This window comes from Eublepharis macularius, chromosome 1, assembly GCF_028583425.1.
Source record: "Eublepharis macularius isolate TG4126 chromosome 1, MPM_Emac_v1.0, whole genome shotgun sequence".
Lineage (NCBI taxonomy): Eukaryota > Metazoa > Chordata > Lepidosauria > Squamata > Eublepharidae > Eublepharis > Eublepharis macularius.
In genome coordinates, this window is record NC_072790.1 from 64871872 (window position 1) to 64893050 (window position 21179).

General features: G+C 40.5%; 1 protein-coding gene across 1 annotated transcript in view; it reads right to left on the reverse strand.

Moving 5' to 3' along the window:
* Nucleotides 1–21179, reverse strand: part of DST (dystonin) — a 462451-nt gene that overhangs the window by 428414 nt on the left and 12858 nt on the right. Inside the window, exon 3 of the mRNA XM_055002047.1 lies at nucleotides 2195–2383. Coding sequence (XP_054858022.1) covers nucleotides 2195–2383 — 189 coding nt within the window. The remainder of the gene's footprint in view (nucleotides 1–2194; nucleotides 2384–21179) is intronic.

Below are 21179 nucleotides of genomic sequence, written 5' to 3' on the forward strand. Positions count from 1 at the left end.
CTACACCACACAGGCTGATTCCTATGGGCAGAAAATGCCCAACTGGCCTCTAGCATTTAAGAAAACAAACAAACAAAAAATCCTGTCTGCATTCATTTCATTCTCCTACTCTTATAGTGACACTGACTATAATGATTTTAAATAAATATGTGTATGTGTTTTTAAATGCTTAGTGTGGTATAGATGAAGAGTGGGGGTGAAAGAGTGGGATAAGTGAGTGATATGATTGGTAGATGACTGAGAGTGTGGGCGGAGTGAATGCAGTTTTAGACTGAGAGTGGAGAGAAAATATTGAGTCAGGGCAAGAGAGACAAGCTGTGTGCAGCCTGAGTATTTTTAAGCAGTTCTGAGAGAAATATTTAGTCAGGAGAAAGCAGGCAAGCTGTGTGCAGCCTGAGCTTGTTTATGCTGTCTGAGAGAAATATAACCTATGTGGAAGATTGAACGGTGTGTTTGTGAAAGAACATTTAGTCAGGAGAAGGCAGGCAAACTGCATGTGCACCTGAGAAAAGGTCTTACTTGTAATTGAGAGAGAAATTAATATCAAAAGCAGAACATTTAGTCAGGAGAAAGCAGGCAAACTGTGTGTGAAGCCTGAGGGAAGATCTGTGTGACTGGGTTTAAGTAAAGTAACTTTAAGAATTGAGAACTACTCTTTTGAAACCATCAAGTTTTAGAAATAATATGAAACCAATATGCTTCTTATAAAAATAAAAATTTACTTTGTTTTTTTTATATCCCAGAGTATCTGTCATTCCTATATCCCATTCCTTTCCTTGGGGCCACATAGTACCATGAAAAAGCCTGACCCTTGGGCATGTGACTAAAAGGAGAAATTTAAGTTATTTTTGAATTTAATTCCTGGTGGCAGCAATATACCAAGAGGGGGCAAGAATAAAAGGCTTAAAGACCAAATCTACCCAAGAAAAAGAAAGGGTGACTGTCAATAAAAACATTTTACCTTTCTGCTGAAACCCCTGTAGTTGCCATCCTTCCTTGTTGTGATCTGTTGTTTGGTTCCTTTCACAAAGTGAGGAAGGCTTTCTCTTCAGAAAACCTCTCCATCCCATCCCACAGCTTATTGTAACAGGAGGTGGGGTTGTTACTGGAGAGCCTAACTGGGGCTTGCCATCAGATTTGTGTCTTAAGCCACCATTTCTTGAGCCTGAAGCATTACAGACAATCTTTCCTGAAGGGTGTGGGAGATATATACTGAGACTGTTGTTTTCTTTTCCTCTCACTGAATTTTAATTTTCTTTTATCTTGTGTTCACTTCCTCTAAACAGGGACAGAGGAGGTGCTATACTTTAACACTTTGCTTCCTAGTGGGACCTGCGTGCTGCTGATTGTGACTGAAACAAAAACCTGCTTCTAAAATGTCTTTGTGAACTTGTATCTATTTAACCTATGGGATTGTTTATGGAAATGTTCCTGATATTGACTGTACTAAACTCACACTATGTAATCCGCCTTGAGTCTCAGTGAGAAATGACTATAAATGACAGTAAGTAAGTAAGTAAGTAAGTAAGTAAGTAAGTAAGTAAGTAAGTAAGTAAGTAAGTAAGTAAGGGCAAAGTTCCCTTACTGTTGGTTAAACTTTGGTGTTTGATGGTTTCCAAAAACAGAAAAATGCTGAAAAAGGAATGGATGCTTTGGGAAGAAAACTTATCAGAGTTGCTCAGGATACTGCCTAGAAAGAAAAAGAGCCATCCAGATCATTAACATGTATGTAGGCCAGAGAGCTCTGGATTAGGAAACTCCTGGAGATTTGGGGGTGGAGCTGTTGGAATGGTGTGTCTGGGGGAGGGAAGTAACCTCAGCAACTATAATGCCATAGAGTCCACCCTTCAAAGCAGCCTTTTTCTCCAGAGCAACTGATATCTGTAGCCTGGAGATCAGTTATAATTCCAGGAGATCCCCAAGCATCAGTTGGAAGTTTGCAACCCTAGGAAGGGGTGTGGCTCAGTGTCAGCTTTGCATGCAGACAATGCCATCTACCTGGTATCTCCCATTTTTAAAAAAAGTTAAGATAGTAGGTGATGTGAAAGACTTTGAGACCCTGGAGAACTGCTGCCTGTCTGAATAGATAGTACTGACCTGGACAGAACAATGGTCTGATCCACTATAGATAGCCTCATGTGATATATATGGTATCTTTATAAATCATTGCACCAAGAGTGGAAGAAAAACTTACTGGCTTTCGAGTTGGTGTGACTTGAACTGAGTGATAGAATTCTGGTTGGACTCTGCTATTCTTCTTGATTTTTCTTTTCTTGACAGATGTTTCTTGGTCACTCAGCTGACGCGTTTCCACTAGGGGCTGTGTTTCTTCAAGGCGAGGTATTATACGTCTTCTAATATGGCGAGGGCTTGGTCTAAAACCCTGTTTAAAAAAGATTAAAATAAATTTTTCAGTGTCTGATGGTTCAAATTATTCTACAATATAACAGTAATATTACAGAGAGAACCAGTTACTTATTTAATACTTGAAGGCAGCTGAGTGACCTTGGGTCAGTCACAGCTGTGAGCAGCCCCACCCACCTCACAGGGTGATTGTTGTGAGGATAACAACAACATACATTGTAAACTGCTCCGAGTGGGCGTTAAGTTGTCCTGAAGGACGGTATATAAATTTAATGTTGTTTTGTTATTATACATTTTTATCCCACCTTCCAAGGAAACCAAGGCAATATACATCATTCTCCTCTCGTCCATTTTATCCTCACAACAACCCTAGGAGGCAGGTTAAATTCTTAATTTTCTACCTGTTGTCTATTTTCTCTCTCTCTCAAGAAAAAAAAGATTGAATGTGAGTAACAAATTGCAAAAGCTTAACTTTATTTTGTTCTACTGACAGTAATAAAATGCCCAATGGAAATAATTCTATTACGGGCAACCTTGGCAGATCCCCATTCAGCCAGAAAGCTCAAGGGGTGACCTAGGGCTAGCCATTAGCTTTCAATTTCTCAGTATTTTTGAAGCCATGAAGAAAAGCCTCTTGCACCCCCGTTGTTTCAATGGGAGATATTACCACTTGGGCTTAATCCAATCAAAATTTTGAAGTCTCATTGGTTTCAGTGGGATAGACTTGTGAACATATGTAAGTGTCCCAGTGAAGTAAATGGGCATTCAGGGTGCTTTACTTTGGCTGGCTTGTGCCCTAAGTGCTTAATTTTCCCAGTAAAATATGTGGAACATAAAATGTTTTACACCAACCAAAATTGTAATAATTGGTCAAACATACATTTTTTGTAATACATTAGGGATCCTCATTTTCTATATCAATATTATTAATAACAAAGAACACCACCATTAAAAGACAAAGGGGAAGGGTTCTCAGGGAGACGTAGAATATTGTTGAGGCAAAACCACTAAAACCTAATCTAATTTTTTGTAAATAAAAATAACATGCAACATTATTTTAAATGTAAAATTCCAAGTAGAAATAGAACAATCTGGATTGTAATAAAATCATGTTGAATATTCAGCTCTACCATTTCAAGCTGAATAAAATATTTTAAGCATGCTTGTTTATGTAACAAATCTGTGAGAAGTTAATCAGCTCTCAAAGTGCTTAGAGATGCACGCCAAAGAGGGATTTAAGTGTGCAGATGAATCTTGCTGGATAATTTCACCTTCAACTTGTTTCAAGGCTAACAATTAACTAATTTCTATAAACAATTCACAGATGCCTGATAAGAAAAACAAATAATATAGCACTGTGCTTAAATGCAACATTGGAAATATGTAGGGGTAACTTTTCCTGGTTTTTAAGTAATTAAAATATTCCAAGAAGCAAGGTCTCTGTTTCTTTAAGACTTCATCTGTTCCTAATACTGGCACTTACTCCTCACTAGAAGTCATAATCTTCTACTTATGACTTCACAACTGAAGAGTATTATGATGTTGCACAAGAAAGTGGGCACGGATTTCAGATGACAAGCATGCAGCAGGATGAAAGAAGCCAATGTTGGGGGGACATCTTAATGCAACTGTCTTCAGGCTGCTAACTACTTGTGATATTTACATGCACTCTGCCTGAATAAAATATGATGGCTTCAGTCCTTAAATAATAAAAACCAAAATACAGAGAAAGTACAATGTTAAAACAAAAGCAGTATGTTGGTTTTTCATACTACTCCCTTAACTAAGCTCTTCACTACAGCATTACAGCAATGGCTTACAATAGCAAAAGCCTGGCATAGGATCTGATGTGTGATCTGTAGAACTAATAAAAGGGTTACGTATTACCTGACTCCAGTGTTGTACTCTCTGCACAAGACCTCTTACATGAGGTGACTCAAGTGTAGAGAGATGTAATGTTAGCTGGGAAGCATAGTTTTAAAAGACAGAGGCAGCAGCTACGCAAATTTCACCTCTCTACTGAGCTGGCAAAGATCACTCCTCAGAAGGCTTGTTAATTTCCATTTCACTTCCCAAAGGCTCTGTCAATTTCACCTCCCTTTCACCTTGAACCATGTGCTGGAGCAAGGTACATGCCTGAAAGAAGGGATGCAAAGCTAAGAGCAATTTGATTCACTCTCTAACACCATCACAATTTGTCCTGGTAATTAACAACTACAAGAATGGTTCAAGGTAGCATTTCTCTCTCTTTTTTCTTACTATTTTTTAAAATTACATACATTTCCCAAACTGGGATCTGGGGACCCCTGTGAATCCATGAGAGGATCCATGATCCTTACTTATTTAAAATAGTAATATGCTTGCCCATCTCCTGAGCATCTCAGGATCCAACAACGTAAAAACAAAGGAATAAAACAATAAATATTCAAGCAACAGGTATAAAATATACCAAAACCAGATTAATATCTTATCATGTCCATCTGAATGACATAAAAATGAAACCCTAGTTTTCTGGGATTGATATCAGGGACTCTCCACCTCAAGGGAAAGGGCCCTAATCAGCTCCCTCCAATTATGAACCTTGAATTTGTTTGGAGATTCTAGCAGGGGAGAGTAGCTATCGTATACCTTTGACCAAAGAACAGTCAAGGGTATATGATGGTCATCCTCTTCCACCGAGCGTGCAGCTTCAGGAGGGAAGCACATGGAGCAGTGAGGGAGGAAGGGGACACCCGCCTAGCCAACCAGATCAGCCGAATCAACCCTGGAGATCAATGGGGTGACAGATGTCTTCCCTGAAGACAGTAGACATAAATCTAGAAGCAAAACTGGAAGCAAGTCACAGTAGTATTGGTAGTAGTATTGACTGAGAGTGTTAATCCAGTTAGTATGTTTGGGGAGCCGTCCTAAAAAGGGATTTCCTAGTCCCACGGTATTCAATGGAGTCTACAGGAAAGTGTCCTTTGGATTGCAACTTTAGTCCAGCAGTGATCAGCACAGAGACTGACATAGCTCACAATTCAACATACTTGGATGTCAGTCACCTGTGAAAGCACCCTAGTCACTGTAAAACCTGAACGTTTTTAAAACACCACAGGCAACAATCCAAACAAGTTATATAGCTATTCATGGAAGAATTACTTGTATGAGAAGAGCATTCTTTGATGTTACTGCCATTCCAACTGTCAAAGAGAAAAGTTGCTTTTTAAATTTAACAGATAACTTGCCTCTTTGACAGAGGAAAACTTCAAAGGAAACTCTGGTGGCCTGGAAGATTTTTCTCTAAACACAAACTTCTTTAGATCACAATCTTTAAATGTTAAGAAATGTGCAATATCAGATTTGTCTGAACAAAATGTAGAACTTAGAATCACAGAGCGGAGTCCTTATAGGCCATTTAATCCAACGGACCCTTTCAGCTCTGTGATTCTATGTTCTACATTTTGTTCAGACAAATCTGATATTGCACATTTCTTCCACAGGAAACCCAAAGTTAAACAATTATCCATAAAAAGAAATGTTTAATGATGCAGATTCTATACCTGAAAATGTTGCTTTTGCATTCTAAGTTTATTTTGATTATATTTTCCAGATGCTGGGGAAACAGCATTAAGATTTTTTTTTTAATTATGTAAAAGCAAAGCCATGAAACTATTTATGTGAGCCCAGGCTGGTTTTAGATTTGATTCTTTTGATTTTTTTTTGGTCAGCTCAAAAAAGTCAGTAATTCCATTGGGTTAGTAAAACCCCTCTGCCTAAACAGCTGGGGTTCTATTTCCTGGAAGTCTTTGCCTTTTGACAAAAAGAACTTTACATCTTAATTTTGCAATGAAAGAACAAAGTAATATTGTCCCAAAAGCCAAGTAAACAGATTCTGAATTTTCTGCTATCTTTAGAGGTTCCATCTGCTATTTATATGAAAACAAAATTAAACTTTCCTGCTCCTGTTCAGAAAAATGCCACACACATTATACCCTTCAGTGTTTGAGTATGAGATTATCATAGAGCCAGATGGCAGTATATTTTCATTATAACTATAAATCCAGTGGCTGTTCCAGCACGCACACATGCACATTTTTTTCAGAAATGATGTGTGGTTTGCTCCTAATCAAATTGGGCTAAAGCCTGATACTTGATGGACAAGTTTCCAGACTTCATATTATTACCAGCCTCTCTATACGTAACATACAGTGCAATCCTACACAGTTACACCTGAGTTACACCTTTCTGAGTCCACTGACTTTCAATGGACTTTAAAAGATGTAACTTTGCTTTAGGATTGCACTGTCAATGGAAGTTGGCAAACTCCTATCAAAAAAGAGAAAGCATATCATCCATATGACCTCATATTTTACAAAGAGAAATTGATCCAACTGTCATGGAAAAATCTTCTACTTTTTACATCTGAATGGATGCCTCTTAAAGATAAACACCATAATTTAAACTTAAAGATTACATATTCTTAGAATCATTGACTTCAGAAGGAGACTGGCATATGTAGCATTAATAAATCTGAATTGTAATACATTATTTTTTCTACTTCTAGCCCAGTTGGACTATGCAATATACAGTGTCTGTAATTATTTATTGTGAATACTTTGCATTGTTATGAGAAGACTGATATACATTTGTTAGGAAGTTGATGTTTATATTGTATTTATTATTGGTGTAGTATTTATTGTATCTTAGTATTTATTATATCATAGTCTTTGGAGCACTCACAGCACATTGCACTTCCATAAAATATACTGAAAAATTCCATTTTTGAATTTGTTATACCTCCGGTAAGGGTTCTCCCTATTTGTGTGGCAAGCCTCCAGGTGGTGGCTGGAGATCTCCCAGAATTCCAACTGATCTCCAAGCCACAGAGCTCAGTTCCCCTGGAGAAAATGGCTACTTTGGATGCTGGACTCTATGGCATTATACCCTACTGAGGCCCCTCCCCTCCCCAAACTTCACTCTTTCCAGGCTCCATTCCCAAAATCTCCAGGAATTTCCCAACTTGGACCTGGCATCCCTACTTGTGAAGCAAGTTAGCCTGAGAGATAGTAATTGGCCCAAGTAAGTTTCATAGCAAGAGGAGATTTGTAGGCAGGTTTGCCCAATCCTAGTCTAACAGTCTAAACACTACACCACACTGATGCCCCCAGGTTCCTCACCTCATGGGGGTCTCCTATTTTGATCCCTATTTTGTCCCAGCATGGGCCTAGAGATAAATCAAATGGCAGCAAGACATACCAAAGGCATAACAGAATGCACGGCAGCTCCTCTACCAATCATGAAGAGCGCATCCCAAGAGAGATTTATATAATGGCCATTTCCCCAAGGACCTCAGAGCCTCCTCCCTAAATAATTTGATCCTAATAAATCACCTAGATTTCCAAAACAATAAGCAATTCCAACCAGTTCCCCTCCTATCTTAACAACTGAACAGGAAGATCTCTGCTCTTTTCTAACCACATCAATCACCCAACCATAGTTCTTTATTATTATTATTATTATTATTATTATTATTATTATTATTATTATTATTATTATATTTATATTTATATTTATATTTATATTTATATTTATATTTATATTTATATTTATATCCCGCCCTCCCCGCAAGTGGGCTCAGGGCAAGTTACAACAGAAAATAAAATATACAAGATAAAATCACAATAAATTAACACAGCTTCTAATAAAACACCTGCTCACCATATAAAAACCATATAACATCTGACGGAGGTGGAGGTGCGGCTTAACAATGCGTGGACGCTCATATATGGGGGGTAGATGGTCAATACCCCCTACAGACATAGAGGAGACCGGGAAAGAGGCTCATTTGGTGGAAACCCTGATGGCCTCAACCATACGCCTGGCGGAATATCTGTCTTACAGGCCCGCCTGAAGGAGACAAGATCTTGGCAGGCCTGGGTGTCTTCAGACAGAGAGTTCCACCAGGTCGGGGCCAGGACTGAAAAGGCCCTGGCCCTGGTTGAGGTCAATCGAGCCTTCCTGGGGCCAGGGACCACCAGTATGTGCTTACCTGCTGATCTCAGCACCCTTCAGGGAGTATATGGGAAGAGACGGTCTCTCAGGTATACTGGTTCCAGTCTGTTTAGGGCTTTATAGGTTAATACTAAAACCTTGAACCTGATCCGGAACTCCACGGGAACCAGTGTAGCTGCTGCAGAACTGGAGTTACATGTGTCCTGAAAGGCACACCCATCAAGACACGGGCAGCAGCATTCTGGACCTGCTGTAATTTCCGGGTCAGACTCAAGGGAAGCCCTGCATAAAGCAAGTTACAGTAATCCAATCTGGAGATGACTGTTGCATGGATCACTGTTTCCAGGACACGGGTCGAGAGATAGGGAGCAAGCTGCCTGGCCTGCCGAAGATGGAAAAAAGCAGACCGGGCAACTGCCGTGACCTGGTCCTCCACTGATAAAGAGGAGTCCAGCATCATGCCAAGACTTCTGACCGGCAAAACGGGCACAAGTGGTGCACCATCAAAGGCCGGAAGCTGGATCCCCCCCCCCCAACGTCCCATGACCTAAGTACAGGACGGTTGTTGTGGATTTTCCGGGCTGTATAGCCATGGTCTTGGCGTTGTAGTTCCTGACGTTTTGCCAGCAGCTGTGGCTGGCATCTTCAGAGGTGTAGCACCAAAAGACAGATCTCTCGGTGACACAGTGTGTAAGTACAGGACCTCTGTCTTCGTGGGATTTAACTTCAGTCTGCTCTGCTTCACCCAACCAGACACGGCACAAAAGCTCTAATCAGGGCTTCTGGAGCTGAGCCAGGCCGTCCGTCCAACAACAGATACAACTGGGTGTCATCAGTGTACTGGTGGCAACCCACTCCGAAACTCGTGCCAGCTGGGCGAGGGGGCGCATATACAGACTGAACAACAATGGGTAGAGAATTGCTCCCTGGGAGATGCTGCATACCAATGGTTGGCATGCAGACACCCTCTCCCCCAGCGCCACCCTCTGTCCCCGACCGTGGAGAAAAGAGACAAGCCACTTTAAGGCAGTCCCTCGTATCCCCACATCAGCAAGGCGGTGGGTCAACAATTCATAGTCAACCGTGTTGAATGCTGCTGAAAGATCCAATAACACCATCAGCACCGACCCGCCTCAATCCAGATGTCTACGGAGATCGTCTGCGAGGGCGACCAACACTGTCTCAGTCTCATGGCCCAGGCTGAAGCCAGACTGGAATGGGTTCAGGACCAATGCATGTTCCAAGAAAGCTTGCAGCTGCTCCACCACCCCCCGTTCAATCACCTTACCCAGAAACGGAAGGTTCAAGACCGGGCAATAACTGGACGGGTCCGTGGGGTCCAAAGTTGGTTTTTTTAGGAGAGGCTTCACCACGGCTTCCTTTAATGCCCTGGGGAAAACCCCAGAGCTCAAAGATAAGTTGATAATGGCCTCCAGTGAAGCCCTCAGCCCATCTACGCTGGCTTTCACCAGCCACAAAGGGCAAGGGTCCAAGAAACGCGTAGTGGGCCTCACCTGCTGCAGGATCCCGTCAACATCCTCCTGGGAGACCAGACTGAAGTGATCTAAGATTGTCCCAGAGGACAGCCAAGGGGTCTCCAGTTCCCTTACTGTATCAACCGTGGCAGGCAGGTCGCAGCAGAGAGACAAGACTTTATCTGCGAAAAAGCTCCCAAAAGCCTCACAGCTAATAACCGAATTACCAATTTGGTGGTCTCCCTCTGAGAGGGAGACCAGGGACTGAACTACTTGAAACAATTTTGCCAGGCGTGAGCTTGCAGATGCTATGGAAGTGGCATAGTAATCCTTCTTTGCCACCTTCACAGCCACCTCATAGACTTTCATAAACGCTCTATAAGATGATCTTGCTTCTTTGTCACTGCTTCTATTTTTCCAAACTTCCTCAAAGAAACATTCCTGATACTTTCATGCAAACCCGGAAATCTCCCCTTTACAATATTGAGACTTCCTTTCAAACTTGCTTATCTCTGAGGAGATTGAATTTTTTTCACTCTTCCAGATGCCAACACTACTTCCCCTCCTCATTTCTGGCAAAAAGCACCTATTTTTGTAGCCAGTTTGAAGCTTCTCCGGCTACCCAAATTTCACTGTTCGCACCTCTCAAACTTGCTTTGCTGCACTTTCCTCCCCTCTCTGGTCAATTTCCAAGTTCCAGAACTGCTTTTCTGCTACCAAGGAATGCCCCCCACCCCCGCTTCATTGAGATCAGGCTTTATCAAGATCTCTCGCTCCCCCTCTCCATAACAGACATTTAATTTGGCCTCTTCTTGTTAATTCAATAAAAAACTTTCGTTTAAGAGCATTTATTCCCCCTCATTCTTTCAAGTGATGTGCTGAATCTAGTCCTCTGTATACACTGGTTTAACATCCTAAACGATCATTTAAAATTTCCTTCTATACACATTCTTGTTCCACATCAGAAAAAGGGATGCCATTGCTCATTACAGCACCTTCACATGGATAGGGTAACATATCATGGTGCCTGTTTTTTTTAAAAAAAAATGATATAAAGAATAACTTTTAGCGACAGTTAATTGTTCACCACTCTGAGTGTAGCACTAATCTGTCCAGAAGGACAGTATATAAGCACACCATTATTAACATGGTAGTAGTAACCATGCTGATGTGTCAATAAAAGCAGCCCAGCTGTGAGGTACCTTATATGATGAATACTTCTAAACCAGTATTATCTATTCTGCCAGAAAGTTTCCAGTTTCATAAACATAAATCTTTCCAGCAATAATCAACAATTTTGGGGCCTGAACTTTAGGGACTTACATATATAAAGCATGTGCTATACCATTTAGCTGTGGACATCCAGATCCAAATTTTATCATACAATGTAACGTTTTGCCTTGTGAATAGTCTGGCCGTCGTCACACGGGCATCTCTTCCGTTAAATTTACAGCATATAGCGTCCTACCTGTTATCGGCACAGTAACGTTTCTTTGGGTCACCTAACGGCTCTTCGCGCCACCAGCTGTCCACACCGAAGCACTCTGTTCTGTTCTCTCTAACCGCGCAGAAGCAGCTCCTCCCCCCCTTTTTTTTATTATTCTGGCGTTTAATTCCGCTATAACGGAATAACAGCATATAAACATTCCGTTAGAGCAAAACATTACGACCCTTTTGTTTTTCCAACTTTGAAATTATATAAATAGCCCTTTGCCCGCAGAAAACTCCCTGTCTGGCGTGGTCCCCATCGCTGAAGACTCTGCCATGGCGACTGAGTCATTTTTACTTCAGCAGAAAGTTTGCATTGTGTTATGGTGTTATGGCGTTATAAGGACATAATAAAATAAAAAAAGGGGAGTCCCAGGAAGAAATGGATTCTGGGATTGAAGGGAGGGCATAGGGCGTTGCGAGGCGAAATACATCGATGTGAGGCATTCACACTGAGGCACAAAAGAGCGCAACTATCAAGCACAAAGCAGAAGAGAGAAAATCACTACAGTGTTGGAATAAGGTGGGTGTTTGCCAGGAAATAGCGCCATTTTTGCGCTAAATAAAAGCCTGTGTGACGACGGCCTCTGTGTGCTTTATTTTTGCTAATTAATATGGGGGTTTGGATGTATGTTTACTGTGGTTTAAAATGCAGGCCTCTAAGATAAGAAAGTGAAATGTGTTATGACTGGATGCTATACCTTAGCTGTACAGCTGGTAGCTGTACCTTAGGAAGGTAGAATGAATGACAATTTAAGCAGGGCTGTTCTGAGGAAAAGAGTTCTGTGTTATTCTAGTGTTGATCAGAGCTTCTTTGGAAAAAGAGGGAGAAAGAGTGAAGTGCTGTAATCTGAGATGAATCTATTGTTCTTTTCTCTGTGGATATTATTAACCTAAGTGGCAACTGTGACTGAGTTGGTTTGGAAACATTTGAAGGCCTGTACTAATCTTGAAACCATTATACTTGTGAATAGAGGTAAGCAGACTGGAAAACGGACCAAAATTTGTCACAGATTGGCCTGGTTTGGAGTTCACGAACCGGCAGGTCGTGGGATGCCCGTCTTCCACAGACCCCATGATTTTTGGGACGGTCCATTGGTCCATTGTCCGTGAATCTAGACATGGGCGGTGGGGGGGTAGGTATGAGTGCTCCTGCGCCACTTGCAAGCGGTGCTGGAAGTGCTTTGAAATTTTAACCTCCCCTCCTTGTTCCAGCTGACTGGCGGGCCCACCAGTCAGCTGCAGCAAGGTGGGGATAAAGCGCTGCTTTAAGTGCTACTGCTTTCAAATGCCTCAGGTCTTTTTCAGCCAAGATAAGCAGGAGGAGGGGGTTCCTTCTCCTGCTCGCCTGGGCTGGAAGAGCAGCGTGGGCCATTTAAATGCCCTGTATCACGCTGGCCGCTTTTCCAGCCAAGACAAGCGCGAGGAGAGGGTTCCTCCTCCCATTCACCTCAGCAGGGAAGAGCAGCGTGGGGCATTTAAATGCCCTGCACCACACTGGCCATCTTCCAGCTGAGGCGAGCAGGAGGAGGGACCCCTTCTTCCCGCTCACCTTGGCTGGGAGAGCGACGCAAGGCGTTTAAATGCCCCATGCTGTGCTGGCTGGTCTTCCAGACAAGGCAAGTGAGAGGAGGGACGCCCTCCTCCCACTCACCTTGGCAGGGAAGAGTGGTGTGGGGAGTTAAATTCCACACACTGTGCTGGCTGCTCTTCCAGCTGAAGTGAGCAGGAGGAGGGATCCCCTCCTCCCACTTGCCTGGGCTGGAAGAGTGACACAGGGCATTTAAATGCTCCGCACCACGCTGGCTGCTCTTCCAGCTGAGGCAAGTGGGAGGACGGACCCTCTCCTCCCCCTCGCCTCGGCAGGGAAGAGTGGCATGGGGCATTTAAATGCCTTGCACAGTGCTGGCTGCTTTTCATTTACATTCCACCCCCTTGCTCCAGCTGACTGGCAGCCCATCAGTCAGCTGGAGCAAGGGGGGTTAAAGCACTCCTGCCACCACTTGCAAGCGGGCCAGGAGCACTTTAACATTTAAATTCCGCCCCCTTGCTCCAGCTGACTGGTGGGCCTGGACCACAAACCAGTCTGTGAACCAGCACTGGACCATGAAAAGTTCAAGGAGCTCAAAGCATTGAATATCCGAAGTGGTCTCCATTCAAGCACTGACCAGATACAGACTTGCTTGGCTTCAACCTGAACTTGTATTTTAACGGTGATCTTCATATTTGTCCACAACCATGTCTGTTTTATTTTAAGGACAGCAGTACTGGTGAAGTTTAAACACTTTTAGCCCAGCAGAGTCTGTGCTTCCCATTCAGATGGTGCTAATTCATTTGTGCTGTGAAAGAAATGCCTGCTCAGTTTTAGCTATAGGTCTGGAATCTGTTCTGAATTTAGCCTGCCATCCCTAGGCCATAGAAACAGTCCTACTGACTTCATATCCATCAGCTCTCCCTATAACTTTTCAACTTTTTGAGGTGAACAATCCAATAACAAATCATGACAGTCAGAAACTCTGACAACTGTTTCAACAACAGCTGAAATAAATGGGGAAGCTTGTGAACAAAGAGACACCCAGCAGGAGCAGCTGCAGTGAAGTGGGGGGATTGGGCAAAATTGACCCACCTCACTCTTCTGCTGGTGGAACAAGCTTAGCAAAGAAAGCTTTCCACTCATGCAAGGCCAAGGAGGAAATTTTGCATGATTACCTCTCCTCAGTGCAGCCCCCAATGTTGCGTGGCATTTTCTCCATAAGACTCTCCCTGGTCTGTCAACTGCTGCTTCAGTGAGGAATTACAAAATATCCCAGAATTACAGATCTCCCCCAACCTTCTGCTAGAAATTAGATTTACGCTTAGGGAAAGCACATGGCTTGCATGATAAATGACAAACTGGATACTTTCCTTGTGAGAAGAATGAGAAGATTAGTGGCATGACAGTGAATGGTACAGATAATAGTCTCTCTCACTTGCCTGTCAAAATGACAGGCTAGTGTAACAATAAATAGCACTCTTTTCACAAACCAGGAGTATTTTTTATACCAGTAGCAAGACACAAAGCTGAAGCCCATAGTGATATATTCAGTGAAATGATATAATTTCAGTGAAGCCCATAGATATACTGTTCCAGAGTACATAGCCAATGCATTTCAACCAATAGGGCAAATTATAGCAGGATTATAGCCTATATATAAATAACGGTTAAATGAATGTTTATAAAGGCATGAAGAAAAATTAGAGACTATATTGAAAATCATTAGCAATCTTCAGTTTAAAAGTCATCTGTCCCTTTGAAGTTTTTACCCAAACAGTTTTCCAATACACATATTCCATATCTATTACAGAGAAGTTTTTTTTTAAATTTTGTTCAGACAAATGTATTTTCACTCAAATTCCCGTTGCTGAAGCTTCATGACAAAAAAAGATTAATTTCTGATTTTCATTCAGTTCTCAAAGGCTCTGGTAGACAAAACCCTGGCAAACGTATTTAAACTGTGATAAAGAAAATAGTAGCATTGCTTACCTCCAAAGAAGATGCAGGGACTGCCAAGCAGCCTCTGGAAACCGCATACCCCAATTCCCTCAAACTCTACCTTTGAATCTTGTATTTTAAAAATAAGTTTACTGTTTTAGTCATAAACTGCTGATTCTGACAACTTCGTATAATACAGGAGCAGCCCCAGGTTCAGAAACTGCAGTTGAAAATGGTGTAAACATATGAACTAGTAAGAGTGTATCTAAAACTATAAACAAATTCATTTCATACCAGTTTAACTGTCATAGCTTCTCCCACAGAATCCTGGGAACTGCAGTTCACTAACGGTGCTTAGAATTCTCTGTTAAAGATCTCTAGATCTCCTCTTCTCATAGAACTAGAATTCATCTGGTTTCCCTGGAGAGACAGATTGACTAATAAAGAGTTTAGGTCTCTTGTGTAGATATGCTCCAAACAAGCAATTTAATTATTATATATATATATATATATATAAAATAGCAGAAACAACAACCGCGTGCTTATATACCACTCCTCTGGGCAGATTAGTGCCACACTCAGAGAGAGAGAGAGAGAGAGAGAGAGAGAGAGAGAGTGTATGTACACTGAGTGTGGCACTAATCTGTCCAGAAGACAGATTAGTCTCTCCCCAACACTGCACCTTGTTAATTTGTTTTATTATTTGTATATTGATTTTAGTTTTTGTTTTTATCGATTTTAACTGTTCACCGCCCAGAGCCCCTGGGGATGGGCGGTATATAAATTGAAAAAATAAATAAATAAATAAAAAGAGTGGTATATAAGCACACGGTTGTTGTTGTTGCTGCTATTATTATTATTATTATTATTATTATTAACTATTTGAGATATGCAGATGACACCACATTGCTGGCAGAAAATAGTAAATACTTGAAATGACTACTGATGAAGGTTAAAGGAGAAAGTACCAAAGCAGGATTACAGATGAACCTCAAGAAGACAAAAGTAATGACTACTGAGGAATTACAGTCTCCTGGCTTTTTGTAAACGACGCAAAACCAAACTATTCAAAAAGCCATTTTATTCAAATGAGAGGGTGGTATCATAGGGATGGGGCCTCAGATACTTGACTAATGAGCTAGGGACCATAGACTTCATCACTATATTGCCTTACATATTATCTGTTGCTTTAAATATGTACTCCTATGTACCACCAGTGCTCCATGTTGTCTAATGTTAGTCCCAGAATGGATTATGTTCTGCTTCAGTATTTTTTCTACTCTGTATTGGATTCTTGCTAATACTATGTCTTTTAAACTTGTATCTATTTACCCTATGGCATTGTTTATGGAAATGTCCTTGATAGTGTATTGAAATGTATTTGATACTGATTGTACTAATTTCATACTGTGTAAAGCAATAAAGGAAACCATGGCCTTCAGATTGCAAGATTCAGGCAAGATTCAATTCAATTACAGATTGTTCTGGAGGTCTTTCATTCATGAGGTCACCATAAATTGGAAGCAATTTGACAGCATGTACACACACACACATTTTGAAGATTTGTAACATTTACATTTGTTGAGAATGTGTAGGTGTTCGTTGTAAGATTTCAATCCAGCAGTAACTTAAAGACCAACAAGATTTCCAGGGAATAAGCTTTCAAGAGTCAAGGTCCTGTTGTCAGATCTGATGAAGGAAATTTGACTCCCTGAAAATCTTGCTGGTCTTTAAGATGCTACTGGACTGAAATCTTTCTCTGCTACTGCAGACCAATATGGCTACCCACCTAAAACTAGGTGTTCAATAACTTGGGTGGTTGTTTTGTTTTTGTTTTTTGGCCATTGTGTGCAAGTGTGTGTGCGTTTGCAAGTAGCTGCGTGCATATTACAAAAGAATACGCTGCAAAAGAGAGCTTGGAATGTTCTATAATATTTTTTCACTGCACAAACCTGAAGTGTGGCTTAAACAAACAGAAAATAGGTATCCTACAATAAACTCTTCAGTCTTTAAAATGTACAAAGAACCTCTTGTAGACTCAGTAGCTGCGTGCCAGATATATCCATGCAGAGAACATTCCCTAACACTTAAGACGACTGAAATCCATTGCAATAAGCTAAAGGATTATCTGATAGGAATGGCAGTTTAAAATTTGTGCAGCACAGATTTTAAAAATATACTTGTCATCCATTTGTTGTGGCCACTGGCCAGTCCAGACAAATTCCATCAAGGCTGAGCTTTCATTGCAGAGAAATCACATTTTTGACAACAGCTTGCGATTGGACAAATATGTATCTTTTCACTGAGACAGTTTTCCCCCTGATATCCCAATTGCTATGTGAAATGTTTCAAATGAAGAAATGCCCATCTCTATAGAATTTTGCATAAGCTTGCTTGCTTAATGCTGCTGGATAGCAGTAGTAAAATATTCTATAAGCAGGAATGATCGTTTGGTCAGGTATTCCGGTCAAATTCAGTATGAGTTAAGGTTCCTGTGACTTTTATATCTGCCTAGAAAGTAGTTACACCTTTTACTATCATAGTGCAGTTCATTTGAAAGAAACTGTCTCCACAAAGGGAGCTGTTTCTGTGTAAACAATCAAAGATGCAGAAACCCAACCATACATTTAATTCAGCAACTTCAAATGACATTTCTAGTTCAGCAGAGCTCACTGGCATGCTCCACGAAAAAGTAATGGTCTGCAATTAAGATCTACGCTATTGTGATATGTCAAAAAAATATTTTAAAAAAATTATCAGGCAGCGCTGTGCAGCACAGAATCAAAGCTAAATAAGAAGATATTTTTCACATAAGAAACATATCTGTATGTACGGCAGGATTCTTCGGTGGAGTGGTTGGTTCTTGACTATCAGTACATTGCAATTGTGCAATAAAGCATCCCTTTAAAAAAAATTATTCGGCTTTCTGGTGGAGCGCGCATTGGCTTGCAGGAGTCTTGGCCAGGAAAATCTCTTCTAACTGAACTGAAAATTTAAAAGGGGGATGGGTAACTTGGGAAGTAGCTAGTTTTGCATAGCAAGTTGTTCATACCCGTTCCAGGCCATTTACATGGAAGCCGTTAATGCCGACATGAAGAATCACAAAGCGGATTTGAAGGGAAATGGACAAAACGTGACAAAACTGGAATGGGGTGAGAATTCTGCAGGAAGAAGCGCTACTTTCGTGCTAAATTTATGGCCGTATGAAAACGGCCCAAGATACTTACGACAATGACAGAGGAACAAGAAGAGAGTGAAAAAATAACAGACTGTGCCATCACTACAAAGCCACTACAAAGCTGATAAATGTATCAGCACAAAATGAGAATCTTTATAAGGACAAATATCAAAAAGTCTGGACAAGCATTATGGAAGATTTGCAAAGATGGGAAAAAATGAATATCTCATGGCTAGGAAGAATCTTTGCTGTTAAAGTGAACATACTACCAAAATTGAATTTTTTATTTCAAATGATCCCAATTCATATAGACCAAAAGACCTTAAATAAGCAGCAGAATGCAATAAATGACTTCATATGGAAAGAGAAGAAATCAAGGATAAGACTCAAAGTATTATAGGATGATAAAAAACTAGGAGGACTGGCACTACCGAACATCAAATTGTATATTGTATCACAAGCGGTGGCACTAGTTTGGATAACAGATTGGATTATAAATTTGAAGAGTAGACACATTAAATTGGAGATAGCAGATGCTAAAGAAGGCATCTACAACTATTTATGGCTTAAGAAATCATTGAAATATATTCAAAAACAGGATGTTATCTATATACTAAGAGATGGACTACTTTTTTAAAAAATACTTTATTTTCAGTTTTATCATTTTTATAACAGTATAACAGTAAACATACATCCCTTCCCCAGATGGACAATCACTGTCATCAGGTCATTTTAACAGCATAGAGATTAGAGTTAATTGAACAGGTGGACTAAACATATCAAGGATGGTGCCATAAAAAGAAGTTTCAAAGAACTACAAGAATGTTACCAGAAACTGTGTTTGGTCATGAACAATCATATAGTTCAGAAACGGTTGTCATAAAGTTAATAAATTAGATTGGTATTGGGGATCATCTATTGAATGGGGCTGGTCAGCAATCTTTTCCATTATAAAGAAATCCCAAATTCTTTTATACCAAACAGTGAATGGAGGAAGTCTAGCCTTATTCCAAGATGAAGCAATGAGGGACTTAGCTGCTGAAAGAAGAAAGAAAATAAGTTCTTTTCTGATATGCTGTTGTTCTCCCACAGATTTAGTAATATGGTTTCAGGCTGCAAAGGAACCTTATACCCTGTAATTGTGAAGATATGTGAAGGAACCTTTGCCCAGTAGGATTGCATTTTGGGGCATGTCCACCAACAATGGTAGTATGAGCCTTCAAAACCACATTGCCTCCAGTAGGAGGGGCTATTGGTGTTCTTAATGAGGTGGAGCTGAAGGCGTGACATATACTATCTAGTCATAACTTTGAATGAAAGAGGAGATGGACTACTTAAAACATGGTTTTGATGCAGAAAAAGACTGAGCCCACTGATCTCCCCATTGATGTTGCCAATAAATGCCCGTTATGGCACTGTCACTAGAAACAGAACTGATCAGCTCAACTATGAATCAATGATTGATAAGAAAGGAAATGTAAAAACTTGGCAAAAAATTCTAGCTCAAAGCAAAAATATTCCATGGTTGATATATCACCAAACAGTATCAAGGTTCAAAGAACAAACTCTTAAAGAAGACTGTAGACTAAGAGAAAAAACAGAATTTGAATTATTAATATCTGGAGATTTGTAGTATCTATTAGGGAAAATTTACAAAATTTTATTGCAACACCACACTGAAATGGAAGAAATTAAAACCTGTATAACAAAATGGATGAAAAATTTTGGAGAAACTATTCCAATGAACCTATAGGAAGATCTATGGACTAAGGATATTAAATTCACAAACTGTCAATTACTAAGAGAGAACCAGTACAAAATGTTTTTTAGATGGCATACTACTCCCAAAGACATTGTGAAAATCAGTAAGGATTATAGTGGACAGTGTTGGAAATGTCAATGCACGGATGCAACATTTTATCATATGTAGTGGACATGTAAGAAAGCGCAAAAATATTGGATAAAGATACATGAAAAGATACAGAAGATTTTCAAGCACAGGTTTGAGCTAAATCAAAAAAACATGCTATTAAATATTCTACCAAATAATGTTACAAAAGAACAGGGAGACCTCTTTTGTTACATGGTGACAGCAGCAAGAGTGCTATATGCAGCGAAATAGAAAACAGGTATGTGCTCTGATGTGTCAGAGTGGATAAATAAGATACATGAATATGCATCAGTGGCCAAATTAACTACTTATGTACATAATAGACAGCTGAATTTTGGGGAAAATGGAAGGATTTATTTGACTATTTGGGCTAAAATTAAGATTAATTAAGGTAACTCAATACAAGATAAGAAGATAAAACACAGGGAAATGATTAACTAAAATAGTTAATATTAATGTTTGGGTATAAGTCACCAAGGAGAGGGAAGGATTGCTATTACACAGTTAAGCTGTGTTGTCATATAGAATCACAGAATCATAGGGTTGGAAGGTATCTCTAGGATCATCTAGTCCAACCCTCTGCACAATGCAAGAAATTCACAACTACCCTCCCCCCAACTGCCCCAGTGACCCCTGCTCCATGCCCAGAAGATGGCAAAACACCTCCAGGATCCCTAGCCAAACTGCCCTGTGGAAAATTGCTACCTGTCCCCAAGGTGGCAATCAGCATTACCCTGGGCATGTAAGAAGGGCTGTGAGAACTAAGCAAATATATATTCTGATTGTATCTTTTTATTAGTTTAATTTCAAAATGTAGCGCTTGTATAAGCTTTTATGCACTTTCTACTGTTATATCTTTTAAAATAAAATTTCTATGTTAAAAAAGTGGAACTTTTTATTTTGTTATGCTTAGAATAGATTCAGTATCCTGTAAGAAAAGGCTCTGAGGTTAAGAGAACTACCAGGAAAGATAGGATTGCACACTTGCCCATTAGCTTAACAAGGCCAAAATGTCAACAGCGTAATGCATCAATGCAACTATAATTCAAAATCATTTCTCCATTAATTATGCTCAGTCTTTTTTTCTTTCTGGAAGAATGTAAGGGTCACTTCTTATGACAGAGAAAGCAGTGAAAGGCAAGAACACTGCCAAATGTCCCAGCACAGTTGGTTGAATTAGCAACAACTGTTATAGCACTAGGGTTGCCACGTCCTCTTACCCTACCAGTGGGAGCGGGGGAGACCTGGCATTCACCTTTTGGGGGGTGGCACAATAAGGGCACAATAATGTCACTGTGAGGAGAGTGGGTCTGAGAG